The sequence below is a fragment of the Ixodes scapularis genome, unplaced genomic scaffold (genome assembly GCF_016920785.2).
Source record: "Ixodes scapularis isolate PalLabHiFi unplaced genomic scaffold, ASM1692078v2 PGA_scaffold12__126_contigs__length_90152505, whole genome shotgun sequence".
NCBI lineage: Eukaryota > Metazoa > Arthropoda > Arachnida > Ixodida > Ixodidae > Ixodes > Ixodes scapularis.
This window is the reverse complement of record NW_024609838.1, coordinates 10,746,967-10,768,362: the sequence shown is the minus strand read 5'-3', so window position 1 is coordinate 10,768,362 and position 21,396 is coordinate 10,746,967. Positions and strand designations below refer to the sequence as shown.

Genomic DNA, 21,396 nt, shown 5'->3' with positions numbered 1-21,396 from the left:
CCCCCCCCCTCCATATTTGCCGACTGAGAAGCAACAGATGCACAATTGTAGGCAATTTTGCTTGTGGTGCTTCCCATATATCCCCACCATGTCAATCGCAATGTCAGTACAATGTGAGATGAAGGTGCTTTGCATGGTCCTGCCGTGCAGCCTGCGGCAAGGGGGGGGGGTGCAATTTGGGTATTCGCGGAACCCATGAGGCCAGCTCGTGGAACCCCTCTGTTCCCCGGAACCCAGTTTGAGAACCCCCGTTCTAAGGTCTATATTTCAAGATAAAAGAAAGCTGTTTTACGAAAATAGTTCAGAACAGAATGTGCTTTCCTTAAGGGGAGACACCCCCTGGGAGGGTAAACTTTTGAACCCTTGTCTTAAAATTAATGAAATTTGCAGGGTAGGCTGGTGGTCATGCTAGAGGGTGCATAACAAAATTTTAGGTCTGTCGGTTAAGTGGGAAGGAAATTAAGGCAGGCTCTATCAGCAACACCCCTACACTGTTTAGTTAATCTATCGTCAGAAAACTATCACAATATTCAAGATTGTTATACGCTAGATATGTAGCAGAATGCCTAGGAGATGCGCCTATGGAAAGGTTTTTGTAAAAAGTAATTGATTTCTATCAATTTTCCCTTCTGCGAAATTGGTCAACTTTTTGGTCTTCTGTGTCTCCGACAAAATGTCAACATATTTTATAAAAGACATCCGTAAAGCGACAAACAAACTCCATAGGCGCATTCCTTATTAAATTTCAGTCAGGAAAAGTGAAGAACGAGCCTTGCCTGTATTTTCATTCTCAAACGATAGATTGACTAAAATGGAATTTGTGCAAAAAAGTGGAACGGAGAAAAATGTGTTCAAAGTGCTCTAAACCCTGCCTTTCCTTTAGTTTTGGTGGACAGAAAATAATTTATAAAAAATTAACTATGCAGTGTAAACTAGTGAAAATTTCTGGGAATACTTTCTGGATGTAGATGGATTTAAATATGTAATTTTTCAAAATCAATGTTTTTTGAAGAATCTTTTTTTCTCCGGGAAGTGTCCCCCCTTAAGTAGTTTCTTAGCCTCAAAAAGCAGTCTCCCCTTATTGATCGGGACTGTGAAAGACACCAATTTGAGTTTCAGCAGTTGCTTCATGTGAAGGTGCGAGGACCGTGTTTGCTGACGCCATTAATTCAAGACATCGGGAAGAACAGCTCCGTCTGAAGTGGGACGACGCCGCATTCTCTCGGCAGGTATCCTCTGATCCTCCACCTCGAGAACCACTGTTCGCTCGAGAACCAGCACGAGGTTGCCGCTCTCTTGGAGGAGAGGCTCGGCGACCTCCTCTACGTGCCGGGCCGGGACGGCGGCAACTTTTCCACGAAGCTGTCTCCACAGTCTCTCAAGAGAAAAGTGCTCATCAAGGTACGGCACCTTGTCATTGTGCTAAAGGGTCCCGAGAAAAGTTCCCCTGCGATTTTCGGAATTTCGTAAATAAGCTACAAATTGCAGACGGTTCGGTTCGGGATGAGATACCAGCAAGTATCACATGTTGTCGTCGTGTGAGTAAACAGTTGGCAGCTTTTTTCTAAAGTTTTCGGCGAGGAATTGATGCCTTTTGTTCTCGGCGGATGCTATTTCTCCGTGCGTAGTGTTTGTGCGATCCGCCCAATACCCTTTCCTTGCCTAACATTTCTAAAAGTTGCATCTAACGTTTGAATTAGACTGTAAACGGACATCTAGGGCCAGGTTTTAACAAAAGGGAATTAAATTACCGTTAACGTAAAACTGGGGGATGAGCACTTCTTAGGTCAATCAATGTGTAAATACGTGTCTTTTGCATATTTTCTGAATGTTACAAAGATGAGAGGTGGGCGCTTACTGTGGAATGGGCGGACGCTCGGTATTTTACGGCGGGCATTTTCTTGCGCTTTGATACGCCAGTTTGTTTTCAGAGCAAGAAGCTTCCGGAAGACTCGGATGATGCCGAGGTGTCGGAGGAGGATGACTTTGTGGACAGCAACAGCGGCTCTTCCGTGAGTCTTGTTCTAGATTTTTCTCTTCGATGGTTTGAGAGAAACTCTGAAGGTAGCATGCCCTGCCATTAAATGTTGCAGGAGTCCACCAAGAAACTCAAGCTGTGCAAGTCTTTGTCCAACCTGGTCAGCCTGTCCAGAATTTCTTTCACAGATTTTGGAACCGCGCATCAATCTCGTGAGTACTAGTTTGTTGGTGGTGTCAGCACTGACTAAATTGGCGGTCTATATAAGATTAGAATTTGGTTGAGACTGAACAGAACATGGTCTAAACTCAAAACTTGCTCTGGCATTTCAGAGCCCGTTAAGAACAAATTCATTCTAAAAATAAAAATAAAAGTTGCATAAAATGTTATTAATTGTTGTTATTGCATCAAGTTCAATATCTTTTTGAGGCAAGTGCAAGCTTTCGTATATTTTTATACTCGATTCATTTGATTATTTGTTTCACATTGGACTGATTTTCGGTTGAGCTAATCAATCATTTATTATGTGCACTAACTTTCCCACTCACATACCTAACTCTCCTGAATCTGAGGCTCTCGAATAATTGTGCAAAAGCTTTGTCTGTTTGACAAGCAACGGGTCTCTGTGTAAAGAGTCCACATGTCATGTCAAATCTATGTGCTGATTCAACAGGAATTAAAAAAAAAGGAAAGTAGTTTATTGTTTGGTGCTGATAATGCTGGAAACTCATGAGTCAGGTCAGTTTTTTCAGGAAAAATATTTGCTATTGTCATAGTATTTTTACTATATGAGCATCTGAAGTGCCTGTGCTAGTGCAATATAAGTGTACCTCAGTTTTGCCTCACTATGTCCATATACTCTTCATACCAATCTTAACTATTACCCTATAATAAAGAGACAAACACAAGACAGAGAGGGGGTACGAAAATAACCCAGTCTCCGTTTCCCAAAGCTCCTCCCTCCGGTGGGGCAGTCGCTCTAAAGCGGCGTCGGGGGCGCTTCCGCGTGCAGAAGCGGAGCACGAGGTGTGCAGCTTCAGCGAGACCTCGGCCCTGAAGCTGGGGCATGCGCTGGCGGACGAGGTGGCCAGCCACGCACGCCGCTTCCTGGCCCACGTCTCGCCCAACGCCAGCCGTGTCGACTCCAGCAACTACAATCCCCTCGACCTGTGGGCCTGCGGAATCCAGATGGGTGCGTCTGCGTCCGTCGCCTCCCGCTAGCTGCGGCAGTACTATTGCGGAACGCGGCCGCGAGGGTGTGTGAACGGTGAAAAGGTGGAGATTCGTGCAGTGCAGAACTGACACAGTGCTACTGTAGTGCAAAGATGCACATTTCCACTGTTTACAAAAATTATAGTCCAGCCAGCGCTTGCTCGCAATTTTGGCCAGCCAGAAAATGAGCATGCATAACGCACAAACACAGCAATGGATGTGCCCTCATACACCTTTATAGAAAGGTGTATAGTGCTGGGTTAGTGCTGTGCCATACGTGCGAACAGGCCTTTACTTCCACCAAATGCTGCTCAGAACGGATCCTCGACGTTTGTAACTAGGGTTCCATGTTTTCGGGGTTGATTCTTTTTTCAAACTGGTTTATTTTATTGTGTTTTCCTGTGTCAGAGTTTTAGTTTTGAACAAAAAAATCGGCTTTTGTTGGGGCTCACATGTAAGAAAACAAGTCACGGTGCCTTTTCTCGCAGAGTTTTGGCTATGCTCGGTTTCACATTAAGTCTGCCCGCAGCCAACGCTACGATCAGACGAAGCCAGTCAAGCAGCGGCAAAAGCGTGTTGTCACAATGTTTGTCGTCGTGCAGTAGATGCACCGCAATCCCACACTTTTTTCTTTACCCGATATGTTTTGCCGACGAAGAACGGAGTATGAAATGCGGTTTTTAGCAGGCTGGCCCAGGATCCAGCATTCCTTTGGAACCGTTTGTGAGCCTGGGAATCTGTTGAGCATTCGTTCGATAGAGAAGAGCCATGCTAACGATTGGCAATGATTGCGTGCGTGCAGCGGCTATGAACCTCCAGACGTCGGGCGTCTCGATGGACCTTCACCGCGGCTGGTTCCAGCAGAATGGTGGCTGTGGCTACGTGCTCAAGCCGGCCTGCCTGCGCCAGCCGTGGTCGGTCTTCAACGCCTATCGCCGGGAGACGTTTTCCGACACCGAGCCCCTCTACCTGCGAGTTAAGGTATGCTTCGGAAAGGCTTTCTTTCACCTTCCTTCTGGGTGTAAGGTGCACACTGTACAACACTGTCAGCACAAAGGCAACTCTGGCATTTTTTTGCATTTTTCTTTGAAAGGGTACGGCGGGCATCAAAATGTGCCACTAAGGTTAATACCTCAACTGGGTGCTTTGCACCACTCTGGTTTTAGTTTTGAAGATTGTCCTTCAATGTTGAGGGGAAAAAAAAAAAAAAAAGAGAAAACCAGTGTTAACTTGTTTGTGCCAACAGTGTCACGAAGTGTACAAGTTTGCAAGCGGCCATGCTACAAAAGTTGGTCTTGCCACCATTGTTAAAAAATTACGGGAGGGCGCTTAAGCTTCGCCTTTAAGAGTGGAACGCGCTAGTTAAACATATAGACCCCCGCTTGATTCCAAGCCGTGCAGCGTGTCTGCGTGGCCTAGGCGGTAGCATGTCTGGCTCGCAATCGAAGGGTCGTGGGTTAGAATCCTGCCGCCGCCTAAAATTCTTCACATGTTTTCTTTAAGGCAAGAGTCAAATCATTTGAGACATGCGGCAACTTTTAATTCACATTACATGTTACGTTTTAATCGCTTTCATTCGACGCGTGAAGTCACATTCCACGTGAGTGTTGTGGGTTGTTTGATATTCCCGCGCAAAGTCATGTGGCTGTGAAGTTGTGACCCTATTGAACGATCAGGATTTTTCTGTCACAATGCATGTGCCGGCTTTTCTGCGACACAAACTCCTTAATGCTATCGCTTTAAAATTGCTTTCTTGGAGCTGCAGTCTGGTAACCGTGGGTGCACATTTAGCGAGGCTTGACTATCATACAACTGGCACGTACCAGAAGCAAGGCAATAGCGTCCAGGGTTTGTGATTGCAAATGTGTACAAGATGGGTTTTGGGTGTTTGTAGTTTAATTTGTTTATTTTCAGTGAGATTCGGAGGGGACCTTTAGCGTTTATGTTTTATCTCGAATGAGACATTTATTAGAGTTTATCCCTCATTAAATTTTTGAGGCATGATGGTAATTCCAACTTCATTGAGTGGACAAACCTCTCCGCTCAGCTTCTTCCGTAGATCGCAATGATTGGCTCTTTTGGTCGGTGCTTTGCAGAGAAGGGGGCGTGTGATCTCAGTTCACGAAATGGCGGCAATTGCATTGTAAGATCTAGTATTAACGACAGACAGGGCTGGGTCTTACGTCGTCCTCGGCATTTTTTAAAGCATGAGATGCTTCTTGATGAAACCCCCCAATCCCCAAATTTTTCCCATCCGTTCATTTGTCCATCTGTCCACGCATTTCCCGCTAAATTTAGCAGGAAGATTAACGCCCCGTGACCTAATCAACAATTCAGTTTCCTCGCTAAATTTGGAGGGGAAATCGACATCACGTGACCTACGTCCGAGTCAGTCTCTTCGCTAAGTTGGTAAAAATGTAGGCTCTTGTTCACTACCTGAAACGACTGTCTAATGTCTAGAAACAAATTTATGTGACTAATCGTTAATACTGCATTTCATGCATTGTGGAACTTAATAGATAAAATGTTGCTGCAATTTTTTTTTTTTTTTAATTATTGCATCTTGTTTTTTTTTGCAGATCATCAGTGGGCAGCAGCTACCTTTGCCGCGGGGTGCTTCGAGCAAGGCTACCGCCATAGACCCTTACGTGACTGTGCAGATCTATGGGATTCCGACCGACTGCGCCGAAGCCAGGACAAAGACGGTGTCTAACGAAGGCAAGGTTACACTCTGCCTAGGTTGTGTGCATTACAAGTGCAGACATTAGTTTATGTATGCCACGGATCGGCGGGGGAGTTGCAATGAAATGTCGAAGAGTGTACGGACAAGGGGAATGTATCGGCGATGCTATTAGAGGATGGAAGAATACAACATGCAGAAGGATGTAAGATTGACTTGCAAGTTAGATCTGTCGAATTCTGGTGGTAATCAATCATTTCATTGTTGCTGGTTTAAACGTCGGTGTGTCGATCTTCCCTTCCTTCTTGTGTCTTCTTTAGCCTTGTATAAAGAATATGTAGAATCCTATGGCCAGCGGACCTTTAAAGGATGAGGACGTAAAGCTGTCTTATTTGTTTGGATTATAGGATGCGGGCTCTCTGCCCCTTCTGATAAAGTGTGCCATTATCGTAACGGTGACTCATGGGACGCTGTCAAAGCTTGTACGAGCTTCGCTGTGTGTAGCAAATGTGGTCCTATTTGTAACATTGGTGACATTAATGGCAACAATATTTTACAGCGGAGCTGAGGGCTAGTTTCCCCAGTTTTGTGTTGGTCACAAGATAACTGTCAACACAGAATTCTGGACAGCTACCACCATCTATGAGCAACGGCGGCACGGCAACCAGGCTTGCCGGTTGTCTGGTTGCCACTGTTGCTCAAATATGGTGGCAACATTTCCAGCCCTTCCGCTCTGGTTTTTGACCAGAGTGGAAAGGCAGAATTTCTCTAGGCGTCGTTTTAGAAGTCATCCTTGAGGTCGTTTGAGAGGTTGTCCTCGAGGTCGTCCTAGAAGTCACCCTTGAGGTTGTCCTTGAGGTCATCTAGATGTCATCCTTAAGGTCGTCCTGGACGTCATCCCCGTGGTCATACTAGGCGTCGTCCTTGAGGTCATCCCTGAGGTCGTCCTAGGCGTCGTCCTCAAGGTCGTTTTAGAAGTCGCCCTTTAGGTCGTCCTAGACATCGTCCTAGACGTTGTCCTTGGGGTCGTCCTTGGGGTCGTCCTTGAGGTCGTCTAGACGTCATCCCCATGGTCGTAACAGGTGTCGTTCTCGAGGTCATCCAAGAAGTCGTCCTTGAGGTCGTCCCGCCATAGTGTAGCTTTGCTGGTCTTCCTTCTTCACTAGAGTGGAAAGGCTGAAAGTTTTTTTAGAAGAAAGTTTTTTTTATAAGTGGGGACAACTTAATTCTTTGAAATGTTCATTTCTCGTAACAGGAAATTTTCTCCGGCCTTTCAATTGTCTGTAGACTCGTTGGTGACCCTTTTTAGGTTTCATTGTATCCATGGCCACCGGCAACTTTATTTTTTTTCCACCTCCTGCTGGAGGCCTTTTGTGGTGTCCAGCTTGTTTGTGTCTGCTTAATGTGGACAGTGGAACTTTCCTTTCTATCAGTCTAAAGCTGTCGGGGACCGCAGAGGTACCTTATCATGAAGCTCAGGCCTTGGCTGAAAGCACTAGCTGAAGGGTAGAGCGGCTCTTTACTCCTGTCCTGCCCAAGCGTGTCCTTAAACGGACCTCTGGATTTCTGTTCCAAACACGCCGTACCCAGGACACTCGCCAATCTTCGACGAGAGCTTCGAGTTCACGGTGGCAGCCCCCGAGTTGGCCATTCTTCGATTTGCCGTCCTGGACGACGAGTTCATCGGCGACGACTTCATCGGCCAGCACTCGGTTCCTGTTTCCAGTCTGAAGACAGGTGCGCGGCAATTTTCATAATTTAAGCAGTGGGACTTAGAAACATGTATCTGTTTGGTTTGTTTAACTGGGGAGCATTCCTTGAGTTGTACAAGAAAGTTCTGAAGGCAAATTTTTTTTCATTTATTACCTAATTTGTTAGCCGCTTACACGGAGGCTAAGGCGGCTACAACCACACAATATAATGTAGCATAATGTGACAAACGAGGCAATAACAATAAAACATAGTTGTACCTTAGAAAAATACCGGTAAATCAAACTGGATCTGCACTAATGGTACGAACAATTTTAAAACGAAAGCATTGAGTGCTCCCTTTTTGACTAAATCCAAATTGAGATTGAAACAATACATATGTGGGGTCAATCGTGGAAGTTCGTAGAATTCGGATGGTGCAGACGCCATTTATTCTAGCACACATTCTCGGTAAAAAGTATCTATATGCATGAAGTAAACGTAAACGTGTCTAGGGAGTCTTCATTTACAAGCACCTTGGAAATTTTGTTCCTATCCGCAACAGTGCTTGGAAAGTAGCCGTACTTGAAAGCATCCTTGTGTCAGAAAGACTCTGACGTTGCTTCATTGGTTTGTTTCTAGCTGGTCGGTTAGTGTAAGGTGCAACATACTCACTGATAGGTATTTTGCTCCTACCACGGGTTAACTGATGGAAAAAACTTAGCCTCCATTGTTGCGTGGGAACTGTTGGATTGATCTAGCATGCCGAGGCTTACCGTGCTTCTTATCTCTATCTCATAATACAAGTTTTGACTTATTACTGCACCTATATTTACCTGATTGTGACATGTCCCCGACGCTAACTCGCAGCCAGCTTTTTATTTCCAATAATATTTCTAACATGCTCCCGATTTCGGTTTCATATCCGATTCTAACGCGCAGGTAGTTTTAAGGTATATTTTTCTCAAAATTAGATGTGCAAACGAATGGGGTAAGTATGGTGCAACTTTGTTATAAGAGCATTGGGATGAATGGTTGCAAGTTATGTTTTTCTTTTTCTTGCATCTTCCACATTCTTTTTTTAAGTCTTTCGTAAACATTTTTTTACAGCGGAGCTGTTCAGGGCTAGGTTCCCCAGGATTGTGTCCGTGTATGTCGACACAAACCTACCTGGACAGCTAGCGCCATCTATAAGCGACGGCGGCAAGCACCAAACCAGTATGGTTTCCGCCGTCGCTCGTAGATGGCGGCAACCTTTTAAGCTATCATAGGAGAATGGATAGTTGGGCACGTTGGTGAGAATTCATCGTAGGGAACAAGCGCGAAAAACAGACGACGACGAAGAAGAAGCACACAGTGTATTGAGTACAGCTCTGCTGGTCTTTCTTGTTCACGAGAGTGGAAAGGCTGAATAATTTTTAATTGGGTTATTTGTTAAGTCAGCTCTGTTATTGTCACTTGCTTTCCAGGCTATCGTCACGTTCAGCTGACATCCGATACAGGGAAGGCGCTCGAGAACTCTTCGCTGTTTCTTCACGTCACCATGAGCACGAGGTCGGGTGACAAAGTGAGTTTTTATCGGGTGTCCATTGAAGCACTTTCTCCTAGGAGACGTGAAAATCCTTTGTAGAAATGTGCAGCTTTCGGGGGAATACCATTGAAGGGTGGCTACAGGATGCAGCGTGATCTAATTTACAGAAGCCCTAAAGTGTTGGCAGCAGTGGTGCTGAAGCATTTAGAGGTGGTTAAAAAGGCTGGAAAGTCCATGTAACTGGCAGGTCGGCAAGAGAACTGTCCTTTGGTCCTCTTAAATAAGCTTGAAATTGAGAGATTCCCATAAGTTAGCAGTGTTAGTGTCACAAAGGAACAAGAAGAAATAACGGAAAATGCGAAAATTTTTGGAACTTGTGATTCTTGCACAGTCTTAGTGACACGTTTATCGCAGTTGCATTTAATTGTGGTTCCGCGTTTGTCTTTTGGCAGAAGTTGAAGCGGAAACGGTCGTGGCAGAATCGCACTCAAGCGGAGATGCGTCACATCGGACTTCGCAACCTGGACGAGGCCTGCAAGGTGGGTGCCGAGCCTGGCTGCAGGCACAGGTGCCATGTCGCGGGACTCTAGATCCGAAAGATGGCCTTTCTGGCATCTGCCTTTTAAACGACTGCATTTCGAAAGTCGTACCTTTTGCTTGCTCAGTGGCATTTTTGCCTCCTTTCTACGATGCGTGCTTTATCGTCGTTCCCTGTGTAACGCCCCCCATACAAGCCTGCGTGCATTTACGGGCAGGCTTGGATAGGGAAACCCAGAACCCTCTTCTGTCTCAGAATTGCACTAAAGGCCAGTCCTATCTCGGCACTTTTAGGCAGTGCCGGAAATGGCACCGACTTAACGCCGACGCAGCACTGACTTTATGCTTTGTCGGTGCACAGTGCTGTTGCGGTGCTGATTCTGCTCTGCTTCACTGCTGAGTTGTCCTAAAGGCAGCACTGTTGCTATACTCCATTCCATCTTACGTCCAGATGCAGTGGACGCTACGAGCCATTCTGGGCAATCTCGCTTTGTGGACGTAGCCCGTGATACACTTTCTGCGCGTTGCTCTGGCCCCTCTCCAAGGTCACGTGACACTCACACGGCTTTGAATTGGCTCCGATGGCTCGTAGCATCCGCGGCGCTCGGACGTAAGGTGAAATAGTTAAGCTGCGGTCACCCTGCTAATACGTCATAAAGAAGACAGTCTGCAGACCAGGCCCATAGCCAGGATTGTTCTTGGGTGGGGGGGGAGGGATAAAAGGGCATTAGTTGTGCCGTTGGGGTCCGGAGGCCTTTCTGAGCGAGAGAGACGATGGGCTCGTCACCATTTGAATGGCTTCTATAACCTTCCTCCCGATGCGGTTACGAAGATTTACTGGCGGTGTTGTGGCGGTAAAATCGGAAGAGCAGCTGCGACATACCCGTCTTTTGCATTTTCTACTTCTTTGTGATGTTCCTGGAGCCGATCGTTTACGCGACGGCCCGCTTGGCCGATATGGTCAGCGCCGCAGGGCATGGAAAGTTCTGCTCACTCTTGCATGTGAGCCTGTTAGCATGTTTCTTGTTGCAGCTGAGTGGCGGGAGCTCCGCTCTGTATACCGACTTGCACAAGTTTCCCAGCCTCGATCTGCATGTGAAACTATGGGTCGAAACCGGTGGGATATCGTGTGCATAGCTCGAACCGACGTTTTTGTAAAAAGCAAGAAAGAAAAAAGAGAGCCTTTCGCTTGACATCCGCAAAGCCATCCTAGAGCTCCCCCTCTCGCCAAAAGTTTGGGGAAGGCCCGGGCTCCTAGGGCATTTCACCTCAGACCCAAGCATCGTCTGGCGTTCTTGCAGGGAGCAGCGGGTGCGCTGAGCGACTGCCAGCGGCTGAAGGGCTCCTTGGACCGAGCGATGCTGGAGTGCTGCGAGGAGTGCGGCCTGCCGAGCAGCGCCAACCTCGCCCAGTGCCTGAGGGCTGCCGCGCTGAGGCTGGCCTCTGCGCCCGAAGTCCTCGGTCTGAACATCCAGGAGGACAAAGGGGTTAGTTGGAGCGGGCCCGACACTTCTCGCGTGTTGCACGCTCGCATGTTTGGTACACCCGGGGCCAGCCCTACGCCGTCTAGCGCCTTGGGCGATCTACTTCCACAGCGGCGCCCCCCTTTTGATGGCTCCCAGGGCGACCGCCCGGGTCGTCTGCCCCAAAAGCCGGCCCTGGGTAGACACTCTAGACCTGGATGCTTGTCTTCGGAGCGGGGAGCCAAGTACACTCGCGCGTTTCTGTGATTACTATCGTACAGTAGAATCTCGATGATATGAATCTCTCGCGGTGGTGAAGATATTGGTAGTGTCCGAAAATTGTTTCTTCCAAAAGGGCTCTAAAAAGATGATAAAATATATGCATACCGTATTTACACGATCATAAGTCAACTCAATTGTAAACCACATTGCACATCCAATTTTTTTGGTGGCACATTTTACGGTGAACACGTGAGAACAGCAGGGTATTGCTTTCAAAAGCTCAGCCTCTAGCACCCGCTCTATGCCTTCTGGTGTGCTTTGTCTGCGCATGCACGTACGTGGCGCATGAGACGTCCAGGCGTGAATCAGGTCAAGGGAGTGATGGAGCCTGGAGGAGTTCATACCCATTACGCGAACGTCCGGAGGAGTTCATCCCCATTACGCGAACGTCTGGTGATGCCGATTGTCATTAGCCCGAGCACTCGACTCCAGCTTACGACAATCAAGTATGTTAGGGTGCAACACGACTTGCAGTGTGAAGTCATGATGTCATTTGATGTCACGATGTCAGCAATGCTAATAAATGTAGTGACAATCTAAATTTAAATCGATTTGACGCAGCGAGTCACTCGACTACGTCACGTGACGTGAGGGGCCATTTGACGGGACGTTACTTGACGGCACGTCTTGGTGCTATGGTGCCTGGAGCACGTCTCCAAGTGTGATTAGTGTCCCATCCCGCCCATACATTAAAAGCGGTCCCAAAGTGTCACCAAATGACGTCGCAGAAGCCGGAGTGTCGGATGTCGCGATCCTGGTGGATGGTCGTAGAAATGCCGGCTAAAAGCACGAGCGAACGCAAGTGTCGCCGTCGTCGCAGCGTCTTAACTTCTGGCTAACAAAGCTAGCGTGAACTGCCACACTGGAGAGTGATCTGCATCAAGACAGGCGTCTGCCACATTAATCGCCGCCGGTCGGACACAACCAGGATTGCCACCAGTGACAGCGTGACATTTCTAAGACGTCATCTGGCGGAAATCAAGGGACCGCTTCTTAGGGTGCGGTAAATGCACCAGTCGGAGACGCGTTCCATCCAGGCACCATACTTGACACCATACATGTCGAGTGACCACGTGAGACCCAATTAACCAGAGTGCCAATACGAAAATGCCTTGAGAACCCACAATTTCTTACGCATTGCGATTCTGCAGGTTTGATCGGTATATAGGAAGACAGCTGCCAAATTTCTTTACTCAGATATTCATTTTGCGATACTAACAGAAAGGATAAACAAAAAAGAAAACACACCTTATCGCGAACCGTCTTGAATTGGTTACCGCTACATTTTTTTTTTCAGTTCAGTTCCTAGATGGTGGCAAAGATTTCGGTATGGTTCAGTTCCAGTTCGGCTAAAAATAACAGTTCGATTCCAGTTTTTGGTTCGGTTCCGGGTCGACACTCTGGCTTCTGCGACGTCATTTGTTGCCACTTTGGGTTGTTCGTGGCTTAATGACATGTGATCTGAGTTAGTGGAATGGGATACTATCCAAGTGGCAGGAAGTGCCGCGATGTTGTCAACATCAACATGCTTTGATAATTTTAAAATTGAGAGACTTCACCATCCCCGAGGTCGGCACTTTTGTTCGTAAAACATACTGCAGCTCAAGAAAGCAGTCTCGCAATCTTGAAATGCAACTCGTAAGGCTTGACGAGAATAATCCCTGCCGCAGTAGTCACGAGTTAATTCTTCCAGGAAAATAATTCCTGGAAGGAGCGTAGCAAATGACTCGCGAGAGAGAATTATATGCGAAAATGGCCACCGCTGCCGACAGATTCGGCATGACATTTCAAATGCACAAGATTCGGTGCAGATTGCATCTTTGCAAAGAATAGTTTTTTCGACCTCGTTATTTGCCACATAAGCATCGTAGGAAAGTAGAGGGACGGGTCCTGTTTGTAAACACTGCAGCTGCTGCCCAAGAAAATATGGCAACCTTGCATTCGTTGAAAAGACAGCAGGCTTGGCATCGTCACGAGAGTTTGCCGAAGTCTCTCTTTACAGGATTTCTAACTGGTGATAAGGTACCTGCTACTACTTTCACTAGCTCAGATTCTTCACATTATTTATCGTATCCTGTGTGGTGCACGGACAGCAAATTTATGTTTCCACCCTTGCGTTTCAGTGTCCTGTTCTCAAAGTGCAGGGGGAGCTCACGGTAAAGGCAACTAAGCTAGTCTCTGCTTTCGAAAAGGTGGGTGGCTTTTGCATTCAGCGTTCAGGGATGTCCTTCTTTCAAGCTCTGCATAAGCAGGGGTGGGGGAAGGGGGGGGGGGGGGGGGGCAGAGGGCGGGGAGTGGGCAGCGGGCAGCGGGCAGCGGGCGGCGGGCGGGCGGGCAGGGGCGGATATGTAAAGGCAAGTTGTAAAAACTGAAATAAAACATTGGAAGGGACAGAGAACAGATTTAGCTACTATGATTTAACAATGTCCTCCAGCCTTCCCTTTGAGTAGTTCATTTTTTCTGTTTTTACTACTTTCCCTAACATGCTCCTTATTTTGTTTCGGGGCTAGGATCCACTGATGGCCATAGCTATGCACTTTGCAGTTAAAGGCCAGAAAGGAGGAAACTTCCTCAATTCCTCCTTTCCGTTTGAGAAAGAGGGAGATCCTCTTCCTCTCTTGGGGAGTGGCTTGGAGACCCGCTCCTGGGGGGAGAGGGGGAGCGAAGAGTGCAAAAGGAAATGGAAAGACGGAAACTGGGAACCTGTTTTCTGCCTGTCAGAAGACTATTCTGTGGGTCGGCCTTTAAGCGCGTGCCGACATCGAGCGTTCGCCGAATTCCTTCGAACCATCGAAACTGTTGTTCATGGCAGATGACAAGTTGCTTTATTCACCGCTCGTGCCGATAACATGTGAATACCTCCTGCAGGAAGGAGGTTCCATGAATTTCCGTGCGAAGCAACAGACCCAGCATTTTGACTGGACGCTGCACGGGTCATTTTACCAGAGTTGCAATTTGCGTAGTGTTACATTGCATCTTTTTTTTTTCTGCCTCATTAACGGGGTGCTTGCTGTGCACGAGCATTTTATTTGACTTTGCCTTCATTCATTGTTACAATTGTCCCAAGACTTACGGTGCTTTTGGGAAATGCGGTATTGGTGTACCATGACTTGGTTCTTTTGTTTCTATCCTGGGACAAGTGAGCATTGAGCTCTCTAAAATGGTTATCCATGTTTTAGTGTATGAAGAGTCTTCTCCATAATTGTGTTTCTCTCAAAGGTGCTGACAGAGTGCAAGACGATTTCCGAAACTTCGCAAGGCGTCTTCAAAACTGTAAGTGCTAAGGAATGGTTGGTTTCTGTTTGTAATGTAAATTGGGTCGGGACTATTTTTTGTGTCTTGGCAGATAATGGTCAGGGACTACCATTGAAACTAGCTTCTTTGTGTCAACAGCTGAACGAGCTCCACAAGACCATGAAGAGCCATGCAGAGGACTTGAATGGCCTCTGTGCTGCAGTGGGACTCAAAGGAAAGAAAGCTGAAAAGGTATATCATTGGTGCAGATCAATATGGTTCGCTTGCGCTTGCAATAATACCCATCTTGGATATGTGCAAATATCTAAAATATATAAATATTGGTTAGAATATTGCTGTATTTAACTCGACTTCCTTTCTTGCACAGGCTGCTGAGCATTTCGTCTGGAATGCTAGCATTGTAGAGGCGAGGATGGACATGCTGAGGAAAGTGGACCACGAAAGTTTGCTGTGTATGAAGCAGGTGAGCACTGCACCAGACCAAAATTTGTCTTGTTGTGCATAAATTATAGAGCATGAAACGTGAACCAAAGCATTTTGTTTGTAGAGAAACGCTCTCAGTTTAAACTTTCTGGTGCCCTAAAAAATGCCATTAGACAAACAAAAAACGCACCGAAAAACAATGCTTCACGCCATATGACGTGGACCAGTATGTAAAGTAGACGTGGAACAAACGTTAATGTCTCAAGAATAAACTTGTAAGGTGAGGTAAGATACAAGTGTTAGCATGGTCAGCAAATGGCAAATTTGTTGACGCTGTGAAAGCGTCAAAAAATAATTTTGTCAAGTTTTCTTAACACTCAAACTTCATTTTTCCTATGTATAGAATATTTTGGAGCTGAATTTTTGTAGTGATACAACGTGGGAGCAGTTGAGTCCTCTCACTTTATGCTCATTAAATTGGGCACTTGGACACTTGCGTGCACTCATCAAGACTTTTACCCAACTTTAGAAGGAAGCAATGGTGCACACGTTTGGGCCGAGCACTGCATTCTTGTTTCGGACTCTAACTCTTCTACTTCATGTTTAAGGCGGAGTATTTTATCAGGCCACCGATGCAGTCTGGTACCCAAAATTCATCATACAAAAAGGATCCCAGAGGTTTTTTTTAGTAAAAGATTAAAATGTATCTTATCAGGTCCGAACACTCCCCGATATGTGCACTATTGTTTACAAGATCTGTAGGCTTCTGCACTGCTTCATTATATCGCTGCCAAGACTGGCAGGGGTTCCTAGGCTCTCAGTTGAGCAAGATGGGCGTTCCTCGAGAACAAAAAGTCTTGAGAACCCCGGTTTCGGAACATTTCTTTTGCCAGGTTCTCCGGCTAGGACCGACGGCACGCCGACTGTTCCAGCGCGAACGCGATGGCTCTTCATCACGCAGTCACGGCTCCCTGAGCGGAGGCAGCAGCAACACCCTGTCTCCGCCCACGGGCGGGGCGAACACCCTGAGTTGTCCTCAACCGCCTCCCCCGACCCCCACGTCGCCGGGCGGAACGGACCTCCGCATCAGGGGCATCCTCAAGAAGACCATGAACCAGCCGTCGTCCCTCAGTTGCCTCGACACGACTTCCATTGGCGACACGTCCAACGGCGACTCTCTGGCACCCTCGCCTTCGCCGCGAATGAAGGAACCACCCATGGCCCCTGAGTTCGGGACGTCACTCTAGCCGCGCAATGTGGAGTGATTCCAGGTGACTCCAAGTGACTCAAGGTGACCCCAGGAGGCTCTAAGTGGCTCGACATCACTCGAGGCTATGCCTCAACATTCGTGGGGTTGCCGATGCCCGTTCTGACTCTGCGGCGATGGGTGTTGAGATGCGAGAAGACGACGCTGACCGTGACACGCCTTTCGAGGGCAATGGCACTGGCGACGTAACCTAAAAGAAAATGGCGTCGAAAGGCTTCGGGGGTGTTCTCAGTCGGGATTCGCAAGATTGGGTCGGTAGCCATCGTGTTTGTCGGAGTGCGAGTTGGGGCGTTCGAGCGCGTTTGAGAGCATGATTCGGGGAGGTGTGTGTCGGAGGCAAACGGTAGAGTGGTGAGAACTCTGTCCTAGGCAGGTGTGCAAGTGTCGTTGCATAGTACAAAGGCTTTTATCCGTCGCAGACGCGGAAGCGGAACGTTATCGCATTTTGTGCAGTACTGCTGCGTCGGCTGTCCGTTTCCAGCTAGAAAATCTGGAATGCGCTGTCGGCGTGTTATACAGAGTCGGCGTAAGCGGTTGCCGCGGAAGTGTCGTCAAAAGACGTCTTCGTCACTTCGTCCCTTCGTAACACACCGGCTTTTGGTCCCGTTTTGAAACGAGGCATTGACGTTTTGAGGGGAGCCGTTTGCAAAGTTTGGAATCGTGAAGTTTGTGTCCGACACGTGGGCGTGCGTGGGTGGCGGGCTCCTCGGACCGTGTACATAATGCAAGGGCAACGCTTAAGACAAAGAGGCGGAGGAGCAATTTCTTGTTGCAGTTCCCGAGTTTTGCCCGAGAGTGTTCATTCCTGCGCGTCGTCTTCCGTGTGACTTACCCTTGGCTTCTCACAAATGCCCTGGATAGCTCATGTTTGTTTGTTTGCGTTTTTACCGCATGTAAATAGTTTAAAGTTTAGAAGTCGTTGTCCGCGGTGCAGTTTCTGGAGGCGGTGACAGAAGTCGACGCGTTTAGGGTATGGGGCGCTGTAAATAATACTAGCGGATGATAGTTGTTTTCGCTCCTCCTCCATAATTTATTTCTCTAGCTGCGTTGGGGGTTTTCTCTTGTCCCCGTCGCGTCCGACTCTGGTAAAAGGAAATACCGTTTCCACGGTGTGTACCGTCACAATTGACATTGTCGTGTGGGGTTGGCAACATCTTCAATCTCTGGTCGTCGTCTGAGTAATGGCGTCAGCTCAAGTTTGGAACGTTCAATCAGTTCTTTTTTTCCAGGTTAAAGGCCCACGGAAAGACCACCTTAGCGGTACTTACGAGATCATAAGAGTGAGCGTGTCACCGACGACAAGAGGGTACTGATCCGGACGCCCGAATCAAAACCGGCGGCGTCCCTTTAACGTAACGGTGTCGAAGCGAATTCGTCACAACTGCAGGCGACCGTTTTGCGACTCACGAGGTCCGTCCCTTGATATCACCGCATTGTTACCATTTCTTCCCTGAAAGTATTGTATTGGTTAGAACACAGCCTCTCTATCCTTGTTATTGGGCTCGTCCACTGTAGTATAAAAAAGAAGTTTGTTACTCAACAGCAACATAGATTCAGAATGATCGGTAGTAACGCACACCACCAAGGCCATTAGGTAGCTCGTCGTCTTGCCTGAAATGCAGAGATGTCTTGAGGTATTCAAAAGCCCAGGGTTTGTAGCTCTTTTGTGGCACTCTTTTGGAACCGTGTTTTTTGCACTGTTGTCTCGTGTGCTTGCTGCCACATCGAGCGTAGATCGCACCGTCACTGACTTTGGCCACGTTTTCGAAGCTGCGTGGCTGAGCAACAAGTGCACCGTGCCTCGATTGTAGCTAGCACATAGCTGCAGTGCTAAGTCAGCATACGTTTTGTGGTGGGCACCTAGTTTTCTGGTAGGCTTAACAAAAGGCACTTGCGTTCCCAAACTGTCTGGTGGTTTACAGGGCCTACTAGGTGACTCCATTGCATAGTCTGTGTTAAGAAGCTTTTCTCTCAGATTTGAGTCGTAATTTCTTCAGCTTGAGGGACGATCTCATTTCTAAATGACCAAAGGCAAGCAAGTTGGTGAATTCCAAGTGAGCTGAATCCAAAGATTGCTTTCTTGCATCTCAGTTATCTTCTCCCAAAGTTTGTGCAAAGGAAGCTTCTTGTTTCTCTGTGGATGTGTGCAAGGAGGAGATTTTCAGCCTTGCAAAAGAATATTTTATAGGTTGGCCTTTAACGATTTGAAGTATTTGTGTCAAGCAACTGGATCAGACATTGTAAAAAGAAAAATCTTCCTTATTGTTTGGTTGTTAAAAATGCTGTAGATGGGAACCGTTTTATTGTCGACGAATACAGTGCTCACGAATTGGACCAGTGGAGCGCATGGCCCCGTGTAGGTACAGAGACTCTGGAAATTACTAGATTGATCAATCGGTAGAGCCATGTGGTTATTCTAAGCTAGAGTAACTGTATATGCTAGATGTATACATTTTATGATTGCATACACTCCTCAAGCGAATCATGCGCAGTTACTCGAGCGAGGCCATTTGCGGCGCTGGTCCATTTCGTTTTGTTGAGCACTGTGTACTCGTTCAGTGGCTGCTGTGCTAAAATGACATTAACCATCTGCTGCAAACCAGGTTAGGCACCCAAACTGTTTTGTCGCCTTAACTTTAACCCAGTTTAGCCAAGTTTTGCCACAATTTAAGAACTAAATCTCATAATATGCCACATAGCTCTGTCTCGACGGTATCTTGCGTGGCACTGAGGAATGAATTAATGCAATATGCCCATTGTAGCTAAAGGCTAAATGTGCACCCTTCAACAGCCTGCACAGAGTACTCCAAGTACAGACTACATCGAGAACAATAAGGCTCAATTTGACTCGAAGCAGGAACCCATTGGCTCTGCTTTTACTTAGAGCCTGTTTAGAAGGGATGTCTTTTCTGCTGTTGGATCATGTCACAACTTTGTTTCCAACTTTATGCAAGGCTGTGAGTTCTGTTAAAATTGTGGTTTGCTTTATACATTCTGTTCTTGTCTTGGCCCCATGTAAATTGTTCATTCGACCGAGCAACACAATAGTGCAGAATACTGTGGGAACTCCGAACGTGTTCCCTCCTCTGCGTCCAAGCCCAAGGGCACGCAAGGTCTCATTCCCCCCTAGTCTTGGGAATTTTCTGGGTCCCGTCTGCAAACAGAAGAATGCTAGTCGCTCCTAGTAGTTGTTACCAGTGGAATGCTAGTCTGCTGCTTTAATATTTTTTTTTCTTCGGTTTTGGTTTTAAGGATTACTTCGTTTGAAGTGCTTGTAGGTGGTCTGGTTTTACTAGATCGGCTCTGCTCTCTCTCTCTCCGTGAACGTGCAGGTTTGTTCCCCGATGGCCAGTCACAAGGAAACGTGTCAGCAAGCGTTTGCTATAACAAAGCCAGCCTTGCTACTCATGAGCAATGTCCCTTTTTTTTTCCTCGGTAATTGTTACTTTTGTTAATGCTGTCGGCCGTTCTGGCCCTAGCTCTCTGCGAGTGCTTTTTGCTAACCGACTCAGTTAGGGCTAAGGCCGGGGCGACATGTGATATACTTTCCCATTCCACAAAGTTGTTCTTCGTCAACCTCGCTTGGCGTTATTTCAAGGTCACTGACGGAAAGCGGTCCTTGCGCTGTACCGTTTGCGGCGAAACACCGTAGAGTTGGTAATGTTACGGCTTCAGAAGAGGTATATTTACGGAACTTTATCGATATGAATAGGTAGGCTAGTTATTTACGTTAGTTGAAAAGAAAGCTGGTCATTTGTTGCGGAGGCCCACACGAAGAGAACTACTATACAAGGCTTTGTCAATTTTGCCTCAATTGGCTTCAAGGTGCATGCCTGAGAATTGTTTTCACAGGTACATTGCGGTTTTTAGGCCAAAGACTATGGTGAAGCCAGAATTCCCAACATTGTGCAGGGCTGTACGCTTCGGCTTTTTACCGCGGTGCTGTGTCGGGATATAAACAAGAAACTGTGTTAAAAAATTGTTTGGTCAACATTTTTTTTTTTTGTTCCAATATAGTTGCCATGTTATGTACAAATTTAGATGCTATACCAGAAGTTTTCTTCGAAGACAAGAGTCTTTAGCAGGAGCAATCGAAATGTGGTGTCTCAGAAGTTAATGTTGTGCTACTCACAAAACTGTTGGTGTTACCAAGAGAACAAAGAAAACCTAATGGAAGAACTTGTTCCCCCCCCTTTTTTTTTTCTGGATCTCCGTGTATGTGCATGTACGCACAATATGGGTGTGCTGTTCATATATTTATATAGGTATATATTGAACAAAAATATATCATGCGCACGCTCGTGACTAAAGGTTATAAGATTTGGAGTTGCATTGCCGCTCGCAAGAACACAGGAGCATAACTTGTTGCTTACAATGTTGTTGAATAAATAAATGGCCCTTTTAATGGTGAAAAATTGTGATTCATCTTCCAAGCTATGTTTAAGGCTTCGTTCTGTCAGTGTTTTTTGTATTATTATTACTCTTTGTTGTCCTGCATCCTTTTGGCTCTTGTCTGTGGCCGCTTTTCTCCTTTTTTAAATTAAAATACTTTTTTGGGGGGTGGATGCGACTGCTTAGATTATGGTGCCAGAAGACTACCCAATCAATATTTTGCTACAGCGTCACGTATATTTCTAATAAGGTAAAAAAAAACGCAACTGCTTGAAAGTGACACCGAAACTAAACTGGGGAGGAAGAAATGTAAAACAGAGAGTTGCCAGAAGTAACGTGACTACACCCAACCCCATTTTCTTATTTCTTTTCCCTCGTGTTTGTAGCATGAGCTGCACTGGCCGAGGTTGAGCAGTTTCGCGTGGCTCCCAAAGAGCCGTGCTGCACGTGCGCGAGGAACAGTGACGTCACACGGCACACAGCTGGCGCGCCGGAGCCGCCGCCGCCGCGCGCGCCTCGCCGGCCTGCGCATTCCAGAGGAGTGACGTTATAGCCGCGGCAGACGCACTGGCGCCGCCGCGTGCCCAGCTGTGCGCCTCCGTTGCGCAGTAGCCAAGTCTGACGCTGCACCGGAGCCGCTTGATAGCGCCTCTCATCTTGTGCGCATAAGCTCGCGCTCGCGTATCT

At 47.0% G+C, this 21,396-nt stretch overlaps 1 protein-coding gene across 1 annotated transcript in view; it reads left to right on the top strand.

Moving 5' to 3' along the window:
- LOC115323589 (inactive phospholipase C-like protein 1) overlaps positions 1 to 20,732 on the top strand; it is a gene marked incomplete at its 5' end in the record, with an annotated part of 42,926 nt that extends 22,194 nt beyond the window's left edge. The window contains 15 exons of the mRNA XM_040208910.1: positions 1,230 to 1,401; positions 1,932 to 2,012; positions 2,094 to 2,190; positions 2,991 to 3,170; positions 3,993 to 4,171; positions 5,770 to 5,908; positions 7,461 to 7,607; positions 9,029 to 9,126; positions 9,543 to 9,629; positions 10,929 to 11,114; positions 13,496 to 13,564; positions 14,592 to 14,645; positions 14,766 to 14,858; positions 14,995 to 15,090; positions 15,944 to 20,732. Coding sequence (XP_040064844.1) covers positions 1,230 to 1,401; positions 1,932 to 2,012; positions 2,094 to 2,190; positions 2,991 to 3,170; positions 3,993 to 4,171; positions 5,770 to 5,908; positions 7,461 to 7,607; positions 9,029 to 9,126; positions 9,543 to 9,629; positions 10,929 to 11,114; positions 13,496 to 13,564; positions 14,592 to 14,645; positions 14,766 to 14,858; positions 14,995 to 15,090; positions 15,944 to 16,297 — 2,032 coding nt within the window. The remainder of the gene's footprint in view (positions 1 to 1,229; positions 1,402 to 1,931; positions 2,013 to 2,093; positions 2,191 to 2,990; positions 3,171 to 3,992; positions 4,172 to 5,769; positions 5,909 to 7,460; positions 7,608 to 9,028; positions 9,127 to 9,542; positions 9,630 to 10,928; positions 11,115 to 13,495; positions 13,565 to 14,591; positions 14,646 to 14,765; positions 14,859 to 14,994; positions 15,091 to 15,943) is intronic.
- Between the last annotated feature and the right edge of the window lie 664 nt (positions 20,733 to 21,396).